This window comes from Natator depressus, chromosome 2 (assembly GCF_965152275.1).
Source record: "Natator depressus isolate rNatDep1 chromosome 2, rNatDep2.hap1, whole genome shotgun sequence".
In the NCBI taxonomy this organism is placed as follows: domain Eukaryota; kingdom Metazoa; phylum Chordata; order Testudines; family Cheloniidae; genus Natator; species Natator depressus.
Window position 1 is genome coordinate 222,758,325 of NC_134235.1, and position 21,949 is coordinate 222,780,273.

Below are 21,949 nucleotides of genomic sequence, written 5' to 3' on the forward strand. Positions count from 1 at the left end.
GGTTGTGGAATCCTTATCATTGGAGGTTTTTAAGAACGGAGTGGACAAACATCTCAGGGATAGTCTAGGTTTGCTTTGTCCTGCCTCAGTGCAGGGGCTGGACTTGATGACCTCACAAAGTTCCTTCCTACTCTACGTTTCTATGGTTCTAGTGCAAACACCTCCATACCACTTAAATCTTGCATAAGGACTCCTTTTGGGCACTGCTGCTGGAGGGGAGTATGGGTGTACGCATCAGACCTACACAGCCACCACACAAGGCTGCAGTGAGGGGACAGGGAGGGGGAGGGATAGCTCAGTGGTTTGAGCATTGGCCTGCTAAATCCAGGGTTGAGTGTTCAATCCTTGAGGGGGCCATTTAGTGATCTGGGGCAAAAATTGGGGATTGGTCCTGCTTTGAGCAGGGGGTTGGACTAGATGACCTCCTGAGGTCCCTTCCAACCCTGATATTCTATGATTCTATGACAGATGAAGTGAAAAATGTACATAGATCTTTTGGCTCTTACACTCCAGCCCACGGACAAGGAAGAGCTACAGTTACTATACCAGCCCAATTCACTTGCCCAGAGTTAGGAGAAGATTAGTTTTATATGGGTGGCGTCTTAAGGATCTGGGGAAACCAGATTCCTTAGACTCTGTGTTCAAGATTTCATCCTTATTGTTATCCCATTGTGTGCATTATTAGACACTCATCTGCATTTGTTCAAAATCAATACACATGAACTGCAGGTTTTCCAATGCACCAGGATTTAAGACAACTCCATGTAGTAATTTACATTTTAGTCTTCTTTAAACATCCACTTTAGGAAACCAATAGCCGTTTTCAATGGCTTCTCACCATTCACACTGTTTTGCAGCATACAGCAAGGCCCCATCTGCAAGCTTTAACACAACAAGCAAATGGAGATTTAAAACAGCTGTTGAAGGCAAAGCTACTCTATTCCCAAGAGCTCTTTTCCATATTCAAAGGATGCTCCTTAAGTGACACAGGATCAAGAGCCAAACAACGCTCTGCTATGACTGTAAATTATGACCGTTCTAAGATGCCCAAACCATAACATGGATGGGCTTGTTCCGCCACTCTGTTACACCAGTTTTATACATGTCACTTCACTGAAGTCAACCAAGTTACTTCACAGGATAACTGATGTACAAGTGATAAGTCAGGCGCCTTATTTTCACAATTGCTTAAGCCACTAACCAGGAGACTAGTCCCTCCTCTCAGTTTTCTTTAATTAGGTTTCCAGACATGAGTTATTGTTACAACAAAACACAGAATTTCACACAATTCAAGCATTGCCACCGAGCAAAGACTGCAGCATCTGTACACAGATGGATCTAAACAGTTTAGCTTTAATTTCATCCGCCTATGAAGCAAACACCGATCAGGTGCACAAAGCTTTATTTGTCCAACACAACTGTATTGAACCTTTTTTTTTTTTTAAAGCAACATTTTGAAAGTTGATAATTTTGCAAGGAAAGCTGTAATGATGAGTAAAAAAAGGGGGGGGGAGAGGGTTTAATCACTGGAATGTTTTTGAAATAATTGTACCAGTTTCTTAAAACTAATACTACTTTTAAATGGTTAATACAGCAATTAAACACATTTCTGAAACAGGAAGAAACCTCTCTTAGCCAGTTTTCAGGCCTAAATGGAAAACTGCAACATTACAGACGAAAGACATTCACTTCAATGAATTCAAGGGAAAAAAAAAAAAAACTTATCTCCCCAGTGCTGTGCAATATGATAATAGTTGCTGCACCTCAGGGACAGATCTGTTCAAACATTCAACAATCTCTGCCTGCACTGCTTTGTATATGTATATGTTCCATATGGACAAGCATCCACAACAAACAACAACAACAAAAAAGAATGAAGAATTAGGATTATCTCTATAACAGTTCAATGCAAAAATTGCAGGATTTTAGGCTGCAGTGTATGGATATAATTAAGATTAATCAGTCAAGTTGCCAAGTACCAGTATTATATTTCTGAAGGTTCACATAATTAAGAATTAAAAAACAAAGTAATTCTTTGTTGAGCCTGTTAACAATAATTTACTGAGAATAATAAATTATCTTTTATGGAAATTCGATATAGCACAGCCCGTGAGAGCTGAGTGCTGTCAACTTGTTACTGAAAATATTTTTACAAAGGGGCAAAAAATTTAAAGTCAATCTCAGTTTCCTCAAATACCATAGATTATACAGTTGGTACAAACTGTGTCTTCTAGCTAAACCACAGGACTGAGAAAACTCAGTTCTTGATGACAGACTGGCTATGTGACCTTCGGTAAATCACCTAAGATCTTTATGCCTCGTCCCTGTCCCCCCCCCGCAATCCGTAAAATGAGTATGGTAATATTTACCAATCTGTACCATTCAAACGCAGGCTTAATTCTGTAAGTAAGATGCTTTGAAATTCTTTAGTGGAAAGAGTCAATACATATTATTAGTGCAAGATATGCATATTGCTAAGGCCTTCTCTACACTGGAGAAATGTATCAAGGTGAAAAACTTGTCTCTCTAATTAACTGAACTGCACTTTTGGTTCTAAGTACAAAAAGCACCACAACCAATGGCTCAGAGGACCAGCAATGGGCGCAAGTTTCTCCCAATCTTTGAAGAGGCTCTGTAGATCAAGTGCCAGTGTTGATGTAACACACTGGCACAAACAGTGCGTTGTCAACTTTCATAGCCATCATTTTAGTCAGCTGTCAGAGCTTACAACTCCTTAAGCTGGCAACATTCCTTATTTCGTCAGCCGAGAGTCACCTCTCTGCACCTCCTCACATGCTATTATGCCCTCCTCAGAAATGATTTAAGGCAGCCCTTAGTGTGAATGCCAGGTCAAACCATAATCCAGCTCAGGGTATGCAGTGTGGAGTCACTCTGCTGTTTGTGTTTCAATGTGTGCAAAATAACCATTTGAAGCATGGTTGGCCTAGTGCAAGTGTAGGGAAGATATTGTAAAGAATGCCTGACATTACTTTTATGTATTAGTGGAGAGAGAAGATATCTATAGCTCCCATAAACTGAGTACTCAACCCTGCTTGTTGATAAACTGGTATTTTAGCACATTTTTAGATGGCATCACTCCTCTGCATAACCTTAAAGAGCCTATGCTTGGCAAACTCCATCTGCGCAATTACTTCCAGAGTACAGCAGTGGATTGTACCTTCAGCATGAGAATGAGGTTGGAAGCAAACTTGAAAACAAACGTCTCAAAGGCATATTTAGGTGCTCATCTTATTAATTATTCAATGACAACTAGTAACTTCTGTGCTGGGCAGGCTCTTCTGTACCTTTGATCAGTGCGCCGTAGAGTTCCCAATCGGTATAGCATCTCGGGGGCTTGAGTAAGCCCAATTCAGCTCTTATGTTTACACTGGGGAAAATGCTGATTAATTCCTCTGAAGTAACTGAATCTACACCAGTTTTACTTCAGTGTAAGTAAGTGAGAGAAGAATCAAACCATAAAAGTTTTGGGTAGGGATTAGGGAGAGCCCTCCCAGCTCTTGATCAAATGCCTATGTTGTTCCCCATTCATGTTTCAACACAACAGAAATACAGATGTCCACTGTTGGTTTTTACAGAAAAATAAGAATTCTTAAGTTAAGAAGAGAACATAAGTCCTGTGAGCGGTTTTTACTTTGAGAAGATGGGAGTCTAGGTATCAGCCAGTTTCCATAGTTAATAGCATTTTGGATACTTGTGCTCCTGCCTCTTTTCTTGAATCAGAATGTCTGAAGAGGAGGAAAAGTGGGGGTGGCAACCAGGTGGGTGTGACAGGTACTTTATTCAAAGTGGCAAAGCAAGGAAAGCTGTAAGGAAGCTGTTAGCCTCAATTTTCCATGAAAAGATTTTTGTTGTACAGTGAATTGTGAGATTTGTTAGCAAACCTGCAGAAGAATGAGAATCTCTAACACCAGCACGCTAATAGAATAATACTGTAACCCTTGTTTCATTGTTTATCTTACAACAAAAAAACTTCAAATCCAGACTCCAGCGAGAAACTGCTGAATTGGAATTCATTTGCAAATTGGATACTATTAATTTAGGCTTAAATAGAGACTGGGAGTGGCTAAGTCATTATGCAAGGTAGCCTATTTCCCCTTGTTTTTTCCTACCCCCCCCCCCCAGACGTTCTGGTTAAACTTGGATTTATGCTGGAAATGGCCCACCTTGATTATCATACACATTGTAAGGAGAGTGGTCAGTTCGGATGAGCTATTACCAGCAGGAGAGTGAGTTTGTGTGTGTGGTTTTTGGAAAAAAAAAAAGGGGGGGGGGGTGAGAAAACCTGGATTTGTGCTGGAAATGGCCCAACTTGATTATCATACACATTGTAAGGAGAGTGACCACTTTAGATAAGCTATTACCAGCAGGAGAGTGGGGTGGGAGGAGGTATTGTTTCATGGTCTCTGTGTATATAATGTCTTCTGCAGTTTCCACAGTATGCATCCGATGAAGTGAGCTGTAGCTCACGAAAGCTTATGCTCAAATAAATTGGTTAGTCTCTAAGGTGCCACAAGTACTCCTTTTCTTTTTGTTTATCTGATGAAGGCTCTTGGGGTTCAAGGTCTTCTCCAATCTCCGCCTTTTATTAATTAAATTCATAACTTCAGCTCCCAAACTGCAGAATGCATGTACTATAGCTGGGTTGTTATACAGCCCTCTTTAACAGTGTCCCATCAGTTATATAATCTGTTTAGTGATTCTTCCACAGTGGAGTTTTCACTTATGAAAAGCCTATTGTGTCTGGCCGATTTCTGCCCACAAAAAATGTTAGGAAATCCTTATTCTATTACTATTCCATGGAGCATAGCCATTTTACAGGATTACAAAGCAGTAAAGAAAAGTAACACCCATAGTTTTTCATTAATTTTCTGATAAGAGGATATTTAAAAATTAGATGAAAAACTACTGCATGGTTTCCTACCAGCATGCACAGGTAAGATAAGAGGCAGAAAGAGGTCCTGGCTTTAATTTAAAGGTTATCAAAGCATCTGTAAGAGCTTCATTAACCAACTAACCTCAGTAAATCAAATCATTCTAATGAAATTAGACCTGGGTCTAATTTACAGTACTTGAGTGACAGATAAAGAGCTGGGTGAATTACCTTCAATTCTGCTATTCAGCTGTACATTCAGAAGTCGCAACAGTGTGTCCACCTGACTGTTATTGCCTCTATATTAGTTTGCATTTTTGGGTCATGTGATGAGGTCTCTATGCCTCATACTTTATTCTTTAAATCCAACCACAATAATCACAGCAGTAAGCAGGAAACAAATTAGACTGAATAGCAGACAGAAGTTTTATAACTAAAGATGGTTCCATGACATTAGATGATAGAATAAGAAGCCAATAAAGATTTTAGAACTTCCATCTCTAGCTCTATTTAATATACCAAAAGGTAAGAAATTCTGAGATAGAAGAATAGCAGAAATGCAGGGAGATGGACCAGAGCCCCTGTATACACTGAAGTTCAAACTGGTTAAAAATTTACTGACATGGTTACTGACATGTAGACGGGGTGAACTTTGCCATAAAATAATTTAACAAAGTCATGATATAGATTAGGGACCCGGCTTTAAACTCTTAAGCACAAGGGCTGAAATCCTGGCCAACTGACTTCAATGGGGCCAGGATTTCATCCACTGTTTTTTAAATTCCAATTCCAACTTTTACAAATCTACAAACATACCTTGAAATCCCGAGACTATCTGGACTACGTCATCATAGACCATCAGAGTAGCCGATCGTTCAGGAAGAAGTCCAAGGCTCAGAGAAGAAAACACTGTAGAAGGAAAGTGGTTTGAGTGGGATATATTTGAATTCTTTTTTTTAAAAAAAACTTCATTAAAAAAAGATGCCTAAATCCAAGATTCTCTCAATTTTGTTAACAATTCTCTTGAATACAAACATTTTTTTTTCTCTGTTACCCTTAGAAGGACAGTCAGTCCAAAACTCTATAAAAAGACTGAAAAGCAAATATTTTGTATACACAAAATTGCTCCAGTGTGTTTTATAAACCAAGTAACTAGGTTGACAGAGTAATTTGTTATTGATCCAAACAACATATTTCACCTTCTGCCTCTAGTGAAGTTGAATGCACTTGAGAGGAAGTAGAGTACAAAACAGAAAATTCAGAGTCAGGACTCTTGGCTTCTATTTCCAGCTCCACTAAGAGACTTAATATGTAATCTTAGGCGAAACCTGGAATCCACCTGTGCCTAAGTCTATTAGTCTGTAAAATGATTTTACTTACCTCAGAAAGGTGTAGTAAGGCTTAACTATGAAGTATTTTGAGGTACTTAGATGAAATGCACTATAAAAGTGAAAAGTATTGTCGTGATTCTGTATCAACATGAGTTAAGCTTTTGTGCTGACCTTTTATTATTTGCAAAATACTCTGGAGTTTTTACAGAACTGATCCTGCTCACCCACCACCAGCCCAGTACAGAAGGTCCTATATTCAGCAGAACCAGTCAGATTCTACTATGTGACATAGAAAATGGCTAGGATGCAGAAAGTCTGCAGTAATAGATTCGCCCAGTGTGAAACAAAGGTTTCATCTGCCTTAGCACACATGAGTTTCTTAGGGGAACTGTGTGGGTGGGCACTAGACACCTGCATGTCAAATTTCTGTGGTACATATCTCTTGCTCCAAACACAGCAGTCCTTGAGCATACTTCACCCTGTGACTGTAGCAACAGCAAGGAGCAGCTCTGCATCCGCTCCTTAGGGACGGGAGGAGGGAAAGAGGAGGAATTCCTTATGGATGGTATGTTCTTTGATGCAGGTGTTTTCTCTTAATCTGCATTTGGAAAGTGCCTAGAATATTTTGTATGCTACCACAATCTGAGGAAGAGATTTTTTAAAAGACCCTAAGTAATTTAGGAGCACTGGCCCATTTACTTTTAGGAGCTTTAGAAAATCTTCCTCTGAATTAATATTTTCTTTTACCGCAGCACCAATAAAGACCCTGTTGTAACCAAAAGTTCATAGCTTGAAACAGAAATCCAATGTGTCAAAATATTTTTTAAAAGATGAAATGTTATTTTTAAATTAGGAGAAATACATTGACCGTGTCCGCTTAATAAAACTTAACTCCTCATTAGCTCACGTGAGCACTGGTGAAATCACAGAATAAAACTGAATATAACTCAAATTGCAGCTATTTCATAATAAGAACTTTCTTTTTAATATTCCACATGTCAAAGTGGATTTACACATCAGGCACATGAAAAGAAGAGCTATAGAGAAAGTAGTATAAAAGCCACACAATTAGAAAAACTGTTTGCTCTTACTCCAGTAATTTAATTTGTAGGAGTGAAAGCCAATGTAATTCAAGCACCCTGGAGAGCTGAATACAAGAATACGTGCCAATGTCTTTCTCATCACATGCTGAGCATAGATAACCTTTGAACTTCCCTTGGGCTTTTTCTCAGCATGACAAATGAGGTGCCCTGAGCTCTTTCTCCCAAGATGTAAATTCTAGTATGTCCTTTACATTAGAAGCCCAGGATAAAATCAAGTAGTTTGGAAACTTTTGGGGAACCAAAATGAAGACACATCAATGGCAACACCTTCCCTTTATTTTGGGTAATCTGAGTCCCTCCTACTGTGTTCTTGGGAGAGTTCTATTATAACATAAAATTTTTGAAGTGTAAAGAGCTGGCTCATCAGACAGAGGGATCTATTATACATATACACTGCATTTGATTACACAGCACCTTTCACACTCAAGGTAATTCTCAAAGTCATTAAAAAAAACCAAACATGAATGATATACAAGCAGTATAAGTAGTGTCTCTTCTATTATGCACTTATAAATAGTTCAAACAATGTTTAAATTTATCTTTAATTAGAGAGGGAATTTTGCTGTGTTCATAAAATAATTTTTTTAAAGAGTTCTCCCCAACTCCCTCCCCAATCCTTTCTCTCCTGCATCTTCCAGCTAAGCAATTTAAGCAGAAGTTCCAACTAAGTGGCAAAATCATGGTAAATATTTTTGTTGATATTTAGACCAAGTTACTTTGTGCCCAAATTATGAAAATACCACCAACCCCTGACACATGCACCTTAAGTTATTAGAGGAGCATCACTAGATCAGTGGCTGCATAGCTTTTCAGTGTTATGTTTTATTAGTGAATTTTCCCACCCCTCTCCCCAATATAAGATGAACACGCTTGATTGATGCCTGGAATGGTATACCTGGTCTGTGGGGCGAAGCACACAGCAGATCCTGCCCCATATACTAGGTATTACTACTACGTAAGTTTTAGGAACTTAATTGAGAAGTCACTTAAACTGTGGCCCAACATTAAGCTCCATTTGGGTGCTGGGCTCTGCACGTGTAGAATTTGATGCAAGATCAGAGCCTAAATATGCTGTTTGTTCACTTTTGGTATGTCACGCAGCTTGGACTGATCAATTTCATTTCTATTTTTAGTCCACTTCACTTTCTGGTTCTCATGAACTAGGAGAGTGCTGCAACGTCTGGGTTGTAAACACCAACATGAATGTTTAAATTAAAAAATGTTCTTTATATTTAAGAAAAAAATCAAATATTTAATATTCAGTTTTGTAATTAAAAAAATCCTCCATAAAACCTACATATTTTGGGCCTACACTACTGAATAATGGTGTCTCTAAAAGTGACAAAGTACAGAAAGTTTTCAACTTGGCCATACTGAATCTGCATTACATATATCTAGTTGCAATGTTTTGTGTGGCCATTTAATCGGGAGAGGGATTAAGTTCAAGGTAAAGAAGACAAAGGGTGGATCCTTGCTCCCACTGAAGTCAAAGGCAAATTGCCTATTGACTTCAATGAGAGAAGGACCAGAACCAAAGAAATCTTTGTTTTTCCAAAATGTTCAGCTGCCTAGAAAAAAATCTTGATAAAAGTGTATACAACGCTATTGCTTATCAGATTTCAATGGTTTATCAAAACAATAGCATCACATTTGATTGCCTTCTCTCAAGGTTAACATCAGAAGAAAACATGCCACGTAAAGGCATGCTTTATTCAAAAGAAACAGGAGAGGGAAGAGAAAAATGAAAAACATTTAAGAGCCTATTGGCAATGCATGGACTAATGATAGGTCAGTTGTGTCTTGAGGAAATAGAAGAAGAACGTTAAAGAAGCTGAGACTTCAGTGACTGGTAGAACTAAAGGAGTTTACACAAAAAGGATAATCACCAAAGCAGTTTTCAGTTTTGGAAGAGGCACAGACTGGCTGTGTGACCTTGGGAAAGTCACTTAACCTCTCCAGGTATGTCCACACTGCATCTCAGAGCAAGTCCAGCCAAGGTAAACAGAATTGTGCTAGGGGGACTTTTGGTAGCTCGCTAAAAATAGCTGTGTAGCCATTGCTTTGACATTGAGACTCAGGTTGGAACTCGGGCTCTCAAGTAATGCTGGCAGAGTAAATCTGTGTGTGTTAATGGGGCATACTGGATCACTGCTGAAAGAGGACAGAGTTAAGGTTGCGTGGGAAACCTTAACTCTGCATATCTGGATTTTCAGAAGTTTGAGTTTTGCTGAGCTCAGCGTTCTGCAAGTGGACGACATACCCCCAAGCAACTTTGACTCTGCATTAGTGTAGTATTTTGCCACTGAATTTCCTACTCTTTTGAACAAGAAAAAAAAGGTATGTTGTTGATAGGACTTAAGATGTTATTTAGGCAGCTGTGTACGTCATGTCCTGCAATTTGAATACTGAACCAAATCAGCCCATAGTCAACAATCCCTATGCCATGGTGAACTCCTTGCTCCCCCACAAACTTCTGCAGCCTCGTGTACCAAGAATCTCCCAGAGTCAACATGCTGGCAAGCCTGGCAGCACGCACATTTCTTTTCCCTCAGTGGTCAAGATGGCAGTGATGTCAGTTCCAAGCTTCCGCACTCTACAGCTCGGCCAATGCACCCCAACACTCCTGCATCCCACAGCTCTGCCAGTGCACCCCAACACCCATGTACCACCCAAAGTCTTTGGGGGGAAAATCAGACATGTGAATGCTTCTTGGAAAGGGAGGAGGTGTTGGGGGGCAGAGGAGTGGGGGATAGGGTCCCCTGGCAGAGCTGTGGAGTGCATATTTAGGAAGGTTGGGGTGCACTGGCAGAGCTGGGAAGTGCCATGCCTCCCTCATCTGAGCCCTCAACTGTAGTAGGAAGAGAACCTGAGATGTAAGCCCTTGTATCAGAGGCCTGGTATGAGGCCTGAGCTAAAGTAGTAGTCAAAGCTTTACTAATATAAAGCAAAGACGAGCTGTGAGCAAGAGGCAGAACCTGCTCACAGAATCTGTCAAGAGGGTGTTATTACAGAAATACACATTCCTAAGACGTGCACAGAGTACTCATGAAAACACATCCCAATATCAAGGATGGTACAAAAACATTTCCCAAGAATAACAGGAACACCCCGCCCCACAAAAAAGATAAGGTCAGGATGACAGTACATAATAGAGATGTTTTAATCGAAGCAATATGTACAAGGTTATGGGTGATAACTAGCCACGTCAGGGGGCAGTAACTAACTACATCAGTGGGGCAGTACATAACTTGTTTGTATCGGGTATAAAAATGTATCCCAGAAATGTATTTGTCTAGCCTGGGGAGGAACGGAAAGTCCCGCCGTTTACTGAGCTGTTCCATTATTACAGGAATACATGTATTAGTGGTCCGGTAGAGTCTGCAGGATATTAGTACCATGCTTCATCAACAATAAACTTGGCTGGGTGCCTTTGTACCTTAACGGATCTTGTGGTCATTGGGTGGTTTGCTCAAGGTCTGCTGTGCCAGCTGTCTGCGCAGAGCTGGGACAGCACACAAAACCACACACACAAACAGCCAAACATCTAACCCAGCGGTTCTCGACCTGTGGGTCGGGACCCCAAAGTGGTTCGTGACCCCATTTTAATTGGGCCACCAGGGCTCTCTTAGACTTGCTAGGGTCCAGGGCTGAAGCCCAAGCTCCATCACCTGGGGCCAAAGCCGAAGCCCAAAGGCTTCAGCCTTCCACAGTGGGGCTCAGGTTACAGGCCTGCTGCTTGGGGCTGAAGCCCTTAGGCTTCAGCTTTGCCCTCCCCGACACCTGGGGCAGTGTGGCTCGGGCAGACTCAGGCTTCTGTCCCCCCCTCCTGGGGTCATGTAGTAATTTTCGTTGTCATAAGGGGGTCGCAATGCAATTAAGTTTGAGAACCCCTGATCCAACCATACCAACCTCTCTCATTTGTCCCCATATATGCCCCTCTATACCCCTCCGCCCCCGCTGCAGCCCCAAACCTCCTTCCCCTCAATTCCCCCCCCCCCATTTCTCTGCCTCCTAATACTCTTCCCCTCCCAGGAAGCATTCACATGTATAATTTCCACCACACATTCCTCCCAAAATCAAACCACCACCCTTGACTCACAAATTGTAGCAACCGCCAGCCACTTAGTGCAAAACTCCTTTTGTCTTAGGTGGGGGTTTGTGATTAATTGATCTGTAGTTCTGTTAACAGAAGGGTCAGTTCAAAGCCATCCAAGGTGAGTTTACTGTCAAACTCAACAAGGTCTGCGATTCACCCAGTGATTAGTACCCCTCAGTTTAACAGTACAAAGAAGCTGAAGGAAACTGGGTTTTGTGGGGGCATGTAACGTGGGAACCCTTCAGCCAATTGACCCTAAATTTGGTCACTAACAATACCCTGTCTCTCCATGAGGCATACCAAGTTTCAAAGCAATCTGATTAACCATTTGGATTTTAGAGCACTTACAAAAGTCACACTTTAAACCACATAAAATGGCGGGAATGAAAACCTGTTAGCCATTTTTCTGTATTAGCAAATGCACAGTGTAAAAAAAAAAAAAGTACATTTTCTTAAATATTTTTCTCAGTTTGGGTCCTCCAAAGATTTAGTGGGTGCCACACTCTGCCTTGGGTAAAACTCAACAGATTGAGACCACAGTGATCGGCATCTCAAATAGTTTGCTCTTTAGCTATACCCCCTCTCCCCCAATCTAGAAACATTTTTTTAAAGTGCCTGTTTCAGGGCTTATCTCTCTGGAACCATTGGCTCAAATGACTCCAAATTTGAGTCACTAATTCTACCCTTCACCCTCCTGAAGCACACCAAATTTCAAAAGAAATCTGACTAAACGTGCTGATTTTAGAGGAGTTAGAAAGATCAACTTTTACAAAGATGTCCAGATGCACGGTGCTGGTGTGCCCCTCTAATATTTTTCTCCCCACAACCACCCAGGGTTACAATCCTAAGCGTTAAGGATTATGTAATTCTGTAGCTTCCTTTAGATGCAAAGTCTTACCTCAGAACAAAAATAAACGTCTCTTACCAGGCAATCTTGTGGGTTTCCATGGTGCAGAATTTGGCACGTAAGCATGTTTAGTAGCAGTAACAATCAGCTGACTGCCCAGCTTATACTGAAACTTGATGAAGGCAGTGCCACCTGCTCCTGAGGTTCCAGAGGCAATAGAAATCTGGTTGGTAAAAATCTCAATGAAGGCTTCAGTTACTGGCTGATGTGTGCTGGCATCGCTTACATGGACCTTCAGCGTCACTTCTGTAATGACAGACAACCACAATGATTAGCCTTTGGAAAACTTTTGTTATATGTAGTAGTTAGAACAAACTAGGATGCTAACAGTAAGAGATACAGGGCTCAATGCTAATCACTGACACACAGATGTATGTTGCTATTGATCTTCCCTACCTATGATTCTCTATTTTAGGTCATGGCCCTCTAGAGAGGTTTGTTAACTCTACAGAGCTGCCACCTGGCAGTACTGCATGCACAGGCACAATGTTTCACATATACCATTTATATGTATGGGTTCCGTCACACACTGCAGGATACTGGCCATGCTCCCCTGATCTTTACTCTGCTGTTAACACAGACTATCGAGGTGCTTACACTGCACACATCACCATGGTATCTGGGCACAGGACAACCAGTCAGTATAAGCAGCAAAAAGCAATGGTCCAAGGCAGAACAACTTTATCCACACTAGAACTTCAGAAACAGCCACGATGGTGCGTTTTACTGGGGGGTGGGGGAGTGGCTTAATTTGTCCTTATTCCAGAAACTAACTGCTCCTGCAAGTGCCTTCAGATGTACAATTTATTTGCCCAAATTAGAGGCACTCTTATGCCTTTAAAATATGTGCTATGTCATATTGCATTTGATGGATAAGAAGCCAGACACACACTGTGTGGCTGGTGCTACCAAGTTTCTCTATTTCCAGGATAGTTTCCTCTCCCTACAATAGTCCCCAACTGACCTCACCCCAATAGCCACTACCACAGCAGCAGCAGCAGCTATCTTCAACGGTCACGCCCTAGGTTCAGAACAGTGCTCAAAGTGCTAGCAATGGTTCTACCCATTCACTAAAGCACTGTTCAGGCTTCCCCTTCACAGTCTGTTATCCTCTCCCTTCCACTCCCCAAAGTACGGGCCTGACCCATCCCTCCCACTCTCCCATTTTACGCAAATCTGCTGCTCTCCCACTTGCTGCCGCTATCTCCACATACCCGATTCCCCAAAGCACTGAGATAATCGGATGCAACCCTCGCCTTCCTGTTCATGGGAATTCAGCCAGACTCCTCACTGACAAGCACATTGCTTGTGCTCCAAATGCAACTAATTTCTTCGTGTGCTGCAGAAGGAACAGAGCATGACCTCATTTTCACTTCAACTATATTTATAAATAAGCACTAATTCTTTTATATAAAAGAGTAAGTGGGATTGAGTTCTGTTGCACGTATAAATATTTTGTAGTATTATACATTTTATTTCAAACTGTACATACAGACACTAAAGCAGCAAGAAATAATATCAAGTAACAAAGCCAAGAGGGGAACAAGTAAAATTGCTGTAAAATTTCAGTGGTTAAATAATACTGAGTATGCTAGTGAAGGTGAACACTTACAGTAGGATTTCATTGTCTAATGAAATCCTTCAAGTAACAGCACCTCTCCTTATGGGCCCTGCATGAGCAAGAAAATATTAGGTCCCTTCAGAAATTTAGACCCAAGAGGCTTGTCTACATGGCCACGCAATTCGGATTACAGGGGTGTGAACTGCAGCATATACTAGAGTGCTGTGCTGCACTGTAACTCCCCTGTGTGGATCCTGAAGGTGCAAATCAGAAGGTACCTAAGAAGTCACAATTCAAGGTAATTGCACCTGCATTCCTCCTCTGTGGTCCCTCGATGCCACCCACTCTAGGCTCCCGGTTCCTCAGCCTTCACCTTTCATGGGTAGAGACCCGCATCTCCCTCCCTCCCGACTGGATTTTTTCCAAGGCTTCACAGTTCTCTGCCTACACACTGTTATCCCCAGCAAGCCAGACCACCTAAAAGGCCAGTAGATGCTCTTTGCTTTCTCTCCAGAGTCTATGAATGGCATAATTGCTGCAGTCACAAGTTACCACACAGCTCTTTCTGAGCAAGCGCATTTATTCTCAAGGTGAAGGCATTACAGAGCAAACAACTAAAAACAATAAAAGAACCTACGTTCATGAAAAAAAAATGTTTACCAGAGGCCATCCCAACTCCAGCCTCAGGCTGTGGTAGGTGTCAGTCCTTTAAAACCCACAACAGGGTTTTCCCCATGGTTACAAATTCAAAAAACTGTCTCCGATTCTGAACCAGAACAACCATGAATAGTTGAGTCTTTCTTTTGTAAAGTTTGGGCCTTTGATAGAAGCCTCATGCAACAGGTGATCAGCAGACAATGGTCCACTCATCAGGGCATAGCTTCGAAAGGCTGGGTTTTGGGACAACCAGAGGTGGGGAATTTGCATTAACTCCTCCCTAGATATTCCCCAGGAAAACCATTGAGCCCTTTGGCACATTCTTGTCTGGCATATTGTTCAATATAGTCCTTTGCATCCCTAGGTCTCACATCTCCCCCCTTGAGAAGTTACATGCGATTGTTACATGCAATAATACATAAACTATTCATGTAATACAATGGATCCCAAAGTCATGTAAACTTAATTCAATAAGGTCTCCCAAGGATACTGCAGGAAATTACCGTATCTGTCACAACTAGTTTGCGTTAATGTAGCATGTTAATGCATACTAGATACCTTTTAGTTAGACAGCCCTAAACAAAAATCCCATTCTAATTCATCATCACCACAACACCTCCTTTTGTAACTTGGCAACCAAGGGTGCCAGTTTAAAGTAAATCAGCATGAAGTATATTCTGGATTTGTTCCCAGTTTTACATTTAATAGTTAAAAATCCCAAGATATATTGAAAAAAAATGTACATACATATGTACTGCAGTAGACCCGGACACTAATGTGTGGTACAAACAGCCTCATAAGGAGTCCCACCTTACACACTAGTCACAGACAGACTATTTTTCTACATGTATTTAAGAAGTAGAAAGGCAAGGAGGGAAATGTGCTTTTATTTTTGAAATCTGCAGAAAACAAGTGCTCTTAGATCTGAAGTGAGACAGGCAAGTTGTTAGGCAAGTCAAAAGGAAAAGAAATGCTAACACAAGCTAGAAGAACAAGTGCAGCAAAGGATAATGAGGCATGCATAAAAAAGGAGAGCAAGGAAACAAGGCTAACTGAATATTATGGTAACAAGAAACGTCGGTAACGTAAGAAGCAAAGTTCTAAACAACTAGAACTAATAATGTGCTAAGAAAGATCTAGAATGGAATAGGGGAGGAGACCAGAAGTGAAAACTTACAAAATGTCATACATATTGACTTTTTCCTCAAAATTTATAATTTTGGAATAGAGATTGCTACTAGAATTGAACAAGTGATGAAGATAGTAATAAAAATATCTACATGTAAATCTTTTTCTCTTTCCTAAAAGAGAGTGGGGCGACTATGGGTCCTCCCCTCCAGGACACCCCATTCAGATTTTCCTCTCCCCATTTCTTTTCCACACAAAGCCCTGTGTCAAGGCAACTTTCTCTCCAGTAAGGTGGGCTAGATCTGACTGTCCACGTCCGGGAATACTGCTATCAGTCTGGTACGATAAAGGCTATTGGACAGCAATGCATCCTCCACTTCTGGGAAGTTAGGAAAATATACCGGAAATGCTGTTCCAAGTCAATGTCATTGGATCACCCACCCAGATTTTATCTATTCCTTCCTCTTTTTTCAATAGATTTTTTTAAAATTTGATTTATTTTGTACTGGAGGAAAAAAAACCTCTTGTAGACTTAAGCACATCCAGTTCCTCTTCCCTTGTTTATCTTAACTGACACATTGTGAACGGTCAAAGACTTACTTAAACAAGGGCTCTCTCTCCCCCACAGCTCCTTTTTGCTTCTTATCTAATCCAACAGTGAAGTCAGGAATGCTGAACCTGCAGCATCACAATAATTTCCACAGCATCAGACTGATTACAAACTTCAACCAGGAGAGAGACTGCTGCAGAAAACCCTTTCTCAAAACAAAATGATGTTAAGAATGAGGTCCCGTAGCAAGATCATCTCTACAAAAATGCAAAAGTCAGAGGAAATCTAACTGGTGCACAGAGATCACAGCCAGAACTGAAATACTAGAGTAAATTCTATTTAAGGAAGAGATCAGAGGTGAGAGATTTAAGGAGGGTGGGGAGAGAGAAGGATAAAGACAGTAAGCAATTCTAGATCAGACAGTCTGACGTCCAGTTAACAGTGAGGTTTTAGAGTGAATTATTAGATACACCAAAAAGGAGTGTTTAATTAGTAAAAGCTGCTTTAGAAGAACCAGTATGAACTCAGGAAGAGACAGTATTTAAAACATTTGGCAAAGTTGTCAGTTGGAAATATCAAGCAGACAGACAGAGAAGATGTAGCAGATGAATTATTCTTGAGTTTACCAGAATACCATAGCAGAGAGCCACGTTAGAATTAAACACACATGGGACTCAAAGGAAGACTCCAACATGGTTGGAAAATCGGATGAAGAGCAGAAAACAGAGAGTCCACAGGATGGGGGTGGGGCAGAGGGGAAAGACGTACTCAGAGAATATGCTCTAAGGAAGAAGAGTCAGTAGCAGTCTTCTGAAGAACTATATTAGTGTTGTGCTTTATTTACAAAAGTTATGTTCATTCATTAAAACTAGCAGAAAACAAAGTGTCTATTGATTCTATAGGTAAGGTCTTGGAGGAAGGGAGGGAAAAATTAAGATTCACAGCATCATTGCAATTACAGTGCCTTAGCAATGCTATATGCCCAAAGCAAGTCTGAGACCCAGCTATATACTAACTCCTTTCTTTCAGATGCTCCCAGGGGCACTGTCTGGATGGGCAAAAAGGACAGGTAGGCTTGTCTACATGAGAAAGTTGTATTGGTTTAGCTTAAGGTGTGATTCTAAACCAATTTAAGATAAAGCAATGCAACTTGTGTGTAACAATGCCTGTTTTTCATCCACATTAGTTCACTTCAGTTAGCTTAACATGACTGTAGTCCTAATGCTCATTAAGATGCTAGCTAATATGTTTCAAACCATATTAGCTGGCCACATGGCAGCCTAGTAGGGAGCAGTTAGTAGGCCCAGGTGTACTCTAGTTGGGAGTTAACATGATTGAAAAATACACCATTTTTGCCCACCAAGACAGAGCCATCGATGATAAATTATCGTAGCAGTACCAAAATGCTTAACTATCTGCAACTCCTACTGCTAATTTCCCTGTGCTGCAATGGCACCTCCATAAGCAATAGTTTCTATTGGTCTCTGAGGAAATTTTGCAGGTGTACAAAGAAAACACCTTACACAGCAACCCAAAATATCATTGAACACTGAGAAAAAGGAAGTAATACATATATTTACATAATAAAAATAGAGGTGAACGATGGAATGCAATTGTCATGAACAAGTCACAAGTGTGAGTGCCAACCTCAGGGCAGACTGGTGAGAAGCAGAGAAAAACCCCCCAAACTGGTTGTATGTTCTAGAATTAGATATTACCAACCCAGTATCAAGTGTGAACTCCTCTAGCACTATAACAGCCTTAACATGGAGTCACAGTCAGTCCGTCCACTTGGGCATTCTGGTCTATTCTGCCACCCAGGCAAGCTGGTGTTTGTGACTGATGGTCCCTTACGTCAAAAATCATAACACTATTCCCCAAAGGACCAGTCAGTCACTTTCCCCAGGTCAATTGTACCATAGAACTCTCACCAAAGACTACACTTGTAGTCAATCCTGTAATAAACTAGATTTACTAACTAGGAAAAAGAAGTGAGTTATGTACATGATTAAAGCAGGTAATATAACACATACAAATGAGTTACAGTTGTAGATTCCAAAAGATAATAAACAATTCTATGATAAGCAAAAACTTCATATGTCCTCTAGGGCTAAATCTGGTAAAACATCTGGGGAGGGGGTGTCTTTTCCTTATCCTTAATGATTCTTGGCCCTTTAGAGCCCAAACAGCAAAAAAGTACCTAGCTTATCCGTGTCAGGGATTTTTATCCCCTTCTTCCCAGAGTCCAAGCCGATGGGATGAGTTCATCATGTGCAGGTCTCCTCTTCATGGAGGGGGTGAGGAATGCAATTAAAGTCTTTATTCTTTTGGTATCTTGTAATGGTGCATTTGGTTTCAAAAGCTTTCTGGTTGGGCAGAACGTAACATCTTGTGTAGAAAGCCGGCATTTGCATTACAGAAGGATTCTTTCCAATTTGATGAGTTACCGAGGGTTACAATGTAAACATTTGCTATTGGTTTAAAACATAGCGTACAGATAAGTGAAACTAATACATGCAGCATCCTACAAGCTATTCATAAGGTCTAGACACCAAGAAGTTTCTTACAACTCTAATATCTATCCTTCCAATACTAACACAGGTGAACCAGGCTGGTTTCCAGCTATGCATCTCTCAGTGTTCAGTGGGGCCTTGGAATAAGCTGGCACCTGGTTTGCCAGCATCACAGCAAGGACAAAAGAAAATACTCTAAAAGAATAGATCCAGCACCACATGAGTCAAAGGGGCGTGCTGGGGTGCTGGGATTGAGTTTTTACCTTCGCTCATACAAAGGAAGCAGAGCTATCTTTTTTTCAGGCTTTTTTTTTTTTTTTTAAACTTTCACATTTCAGGAATATCATCAAGGCTTGACTCCCTGGATTTTGCTAGAGGTCTATCTGGAGGATTAAAGGACTGGAGTGGGAGCTTTCACAGCCATTAATTGAAGGAGCTTTGGAAAAGATATTTTCACTCAGTTTGTCTGTCAGTAAAATAGTGGTTAATTTAAAAAGTTTTAAGCTTTAAAAGTCCCTTACTCTCTCATGCACTCAGGTGTAGCTTCTTTAATACGTGTGGGTGACATAGTCCTACCAGCTCTCCAGTCATCCATAAGCTCTTCCAGGAAAAAATAAAAAAGAGATGAGACCCAAATCCCAATCCACTCTCTTTGAAAAAACAGCCACACTCCTTTCAGGTCTTCTCTATATGTTATAAAACAGCAGAGTAAGAGCTTCTGTTTTCGGCTTTGCAGACTCCTGTTTAAATAGATCTGAAAACTGATGGGTGGCAAATCTGGCAGTTGTAAATGTTTTGCTTACAAACAATAGAGTGTTAAGAGAGACCTGTGGAAAAATCTTATGACTTAGGACTCAAGAATTTAAAAGGGAAGCGGGGACTACAGATAACAACCAGAAAATTAGTAATGCGGTAGATATGGAGTTAATCCATGAGATGGGATCAGAGCCACTGCAGTTGTGCACTCAAGCAAGCGCCACTAGCCAGTGTCTCCTTCTTTACAGTTCTACTCCTTTGTGCTCCTGAGTAATCACATCCTATCTGTTTTTACAACAACAAGGACAAACCAAAAACTACTAGTCTGAGTGAAAGCAGTCACTTAACTATAACTCTCCATTTCCTGAACTAAATTTATTCTCAGCTATATAAAGAAAACCAGTATCCCCAAGGTTATCATTTGGGATAGCCAAATCAAAACACTGACATTCAAACCTAAAATCCTACCTGGCTTTTCAATCTTTTTAAGAGTTTTTACTAAATCTAAAGTTCATGTGAAGAACCCACTCAATGCCATGTTTCACAAACCATGTTTTTCCTTTATCAGATACCAGTTTCCTCAAGAACTGAGGCCAGTCAGTGTAGTCTCCCAAACCAGCCTCTTGAAAATTATTGGGTTTTATTGACATAAGCAAATAATGGCAAATACAACTGAAAGGCCTGATCCTGAGAAATGCCGAGTACCAGAACTTCTACTGAAAATAAAAGAGAAAAAACAACAACAATGGAATGAAGTTGTAACTTTAAGTCAGTAAAGAACTGTAGCTTCCTATTGGATTTAGGCCCCAATCCTACAAACTGATCTGTGAGAACACACTTCTATGTTTGTGCAAAGTCCAACCAATGTCAACTGGGCAGAGGTCTGCTTCTGATAAGCTTTACAGAATCAAGGCAGTAATTATTACGCATCTTAGTTACAGCAGAATTTTTCCTCTGGGACTTTCCTAAGCAGGGACAAACTCAGGACATTACAAAATTAAAAACTGTTTAAATTCCTAGATTGTGATTAAAGAAAAAGAAAGGAAAGGAAAACAGTCTGCTCATTTTAAAAAAAACAAAAACAAAACCAACAACGCAGTTATGAACTCTATTTAAAGCTACTTCCTCCACACAGCTTAAGTTTACTAACAACACACTTGGTTTTGATACCTACATGACAAATGGGTAAGTTTTTCCTCTTTTTGTTTTAAACCTTTGGTCCATTTGTAAGGTCATCCTTTCTGAACAACAGGATTTCCATCCATCTGGGGGGAAATATTTTATAGATAAAGAAATGCTCCACACCCTCTTGTCACAAATGCCAGCTCAAGTATTTAATACTGCCATCTCATTTAAACATGTAGTAGCAAGAAGTCTTTTTTTTATCGACAACTGAGGTTCTAAAATAATAGAGTAAGAGTATGCAAGTGGCTGTGTGTGGGGAAAGGAAGAGTGTGCATACAAAAATGTATCCAACAGCCAGTAACATATGGATTTTGAATTGGCTAATGAAAGTGGTTTTGGTAGGCTGCATTTACATGAACCACATCAAATAGTGAATCAAGCAAGCCTGTGAAGAATCCACATCAAAACCAGACAAAACATGTACAAAACAGGGACCGATCCTGCTACAGGGGTATCTGACACATGGAATTATTTTGGTTTTGTAAGAATTATGTTGGGGAAGTTATACAGGAGGTCAGATTAAATTATCCAAGGGGTCTCTTCTAGCCGTGGCATCTATGAATCAAAAGAGGAAAGGAAAATGCAGGTATACTGTGTGGGTCACAACACCTGGGCCAGACCTCAGCTAGTTCTAAATTGGCATCGACTTAGGTGAAGCTGTGCCAATTTACAATAGCAGAGGATCTAGCTCGAAAGGTCTGCATCTGATCTCTGAATCTGTATGATCTCTGATGCTGTCATCAACTTCTTTATAATTCTCAATTGTTAACTTTATCTAGTAAAGAGCAATATGCAAGCACATGAAAAACAGCAAAAGCAAACCTCACAGTGACTTGCCACAATGCTCCTGCGGGGCAATGACTGAACAGAACTTCTACCAATAAAGGTGTCAGGTGCCAAAACAGGCAATTTATTAACAAAATTTGAGAAACAAACCAAAACAAAAGCAGCAGCTACACAAATCCTGGTTAAAACTAGGTAACTGATATCATACAAGTAAAGTTTAATGTATTAAGCAGGCAACTATAAGCACCTGTCTGCTGACCACTCACTCATTCAGCTTGCCAGGCAGGCTTTCATAGCCAATGGAAAGTTCTCTTGAGACCTTGTACTTAAAACTCTCCCCTTTTACAGTGCTAAATGCAGAGAGCTTTGTTTGGGGTAACTTGGGGTTTTTCCATATCTCTGGACTGGATGCAGCTAGATGTGTAATTAAGATGACCCAGGTCTTTTAGAGAAGAGACAATCTGAAGAAGTTTATGTCAAAGAAA

At 40.6% G+C, this 21,949-nt stretch overlaps 1 protein-coding gene across 1 annotated transcript in view; it reads right to left on the reverse strand.

Annotated features, from left to right (window-relative positions):
* Positions 1–21,949, reverse strand: part of FAM171A1 (family with sequence similarity 171 member A1) — a 137,456-nt gene that overhangs the window by 48,328 nt on the left and 67,179 nt on the right. Inside the window, exons 3-4 of the mRNA XM_074945994.1 lie at positions 12,347–12,574; positions 5,708–5,800 (exon numbers count right to left, since the gene is read on the reverse strand). Of these exons, the coding sequence (XP_074802095.1) occupies positions 5,708–5,800; positions 12,347–12,574 (321 nt within the window). The remainder of the gene's footprint in view (positions 1–5,707; positions 5,801–12,346; positions 12,575–21,949) is intronic.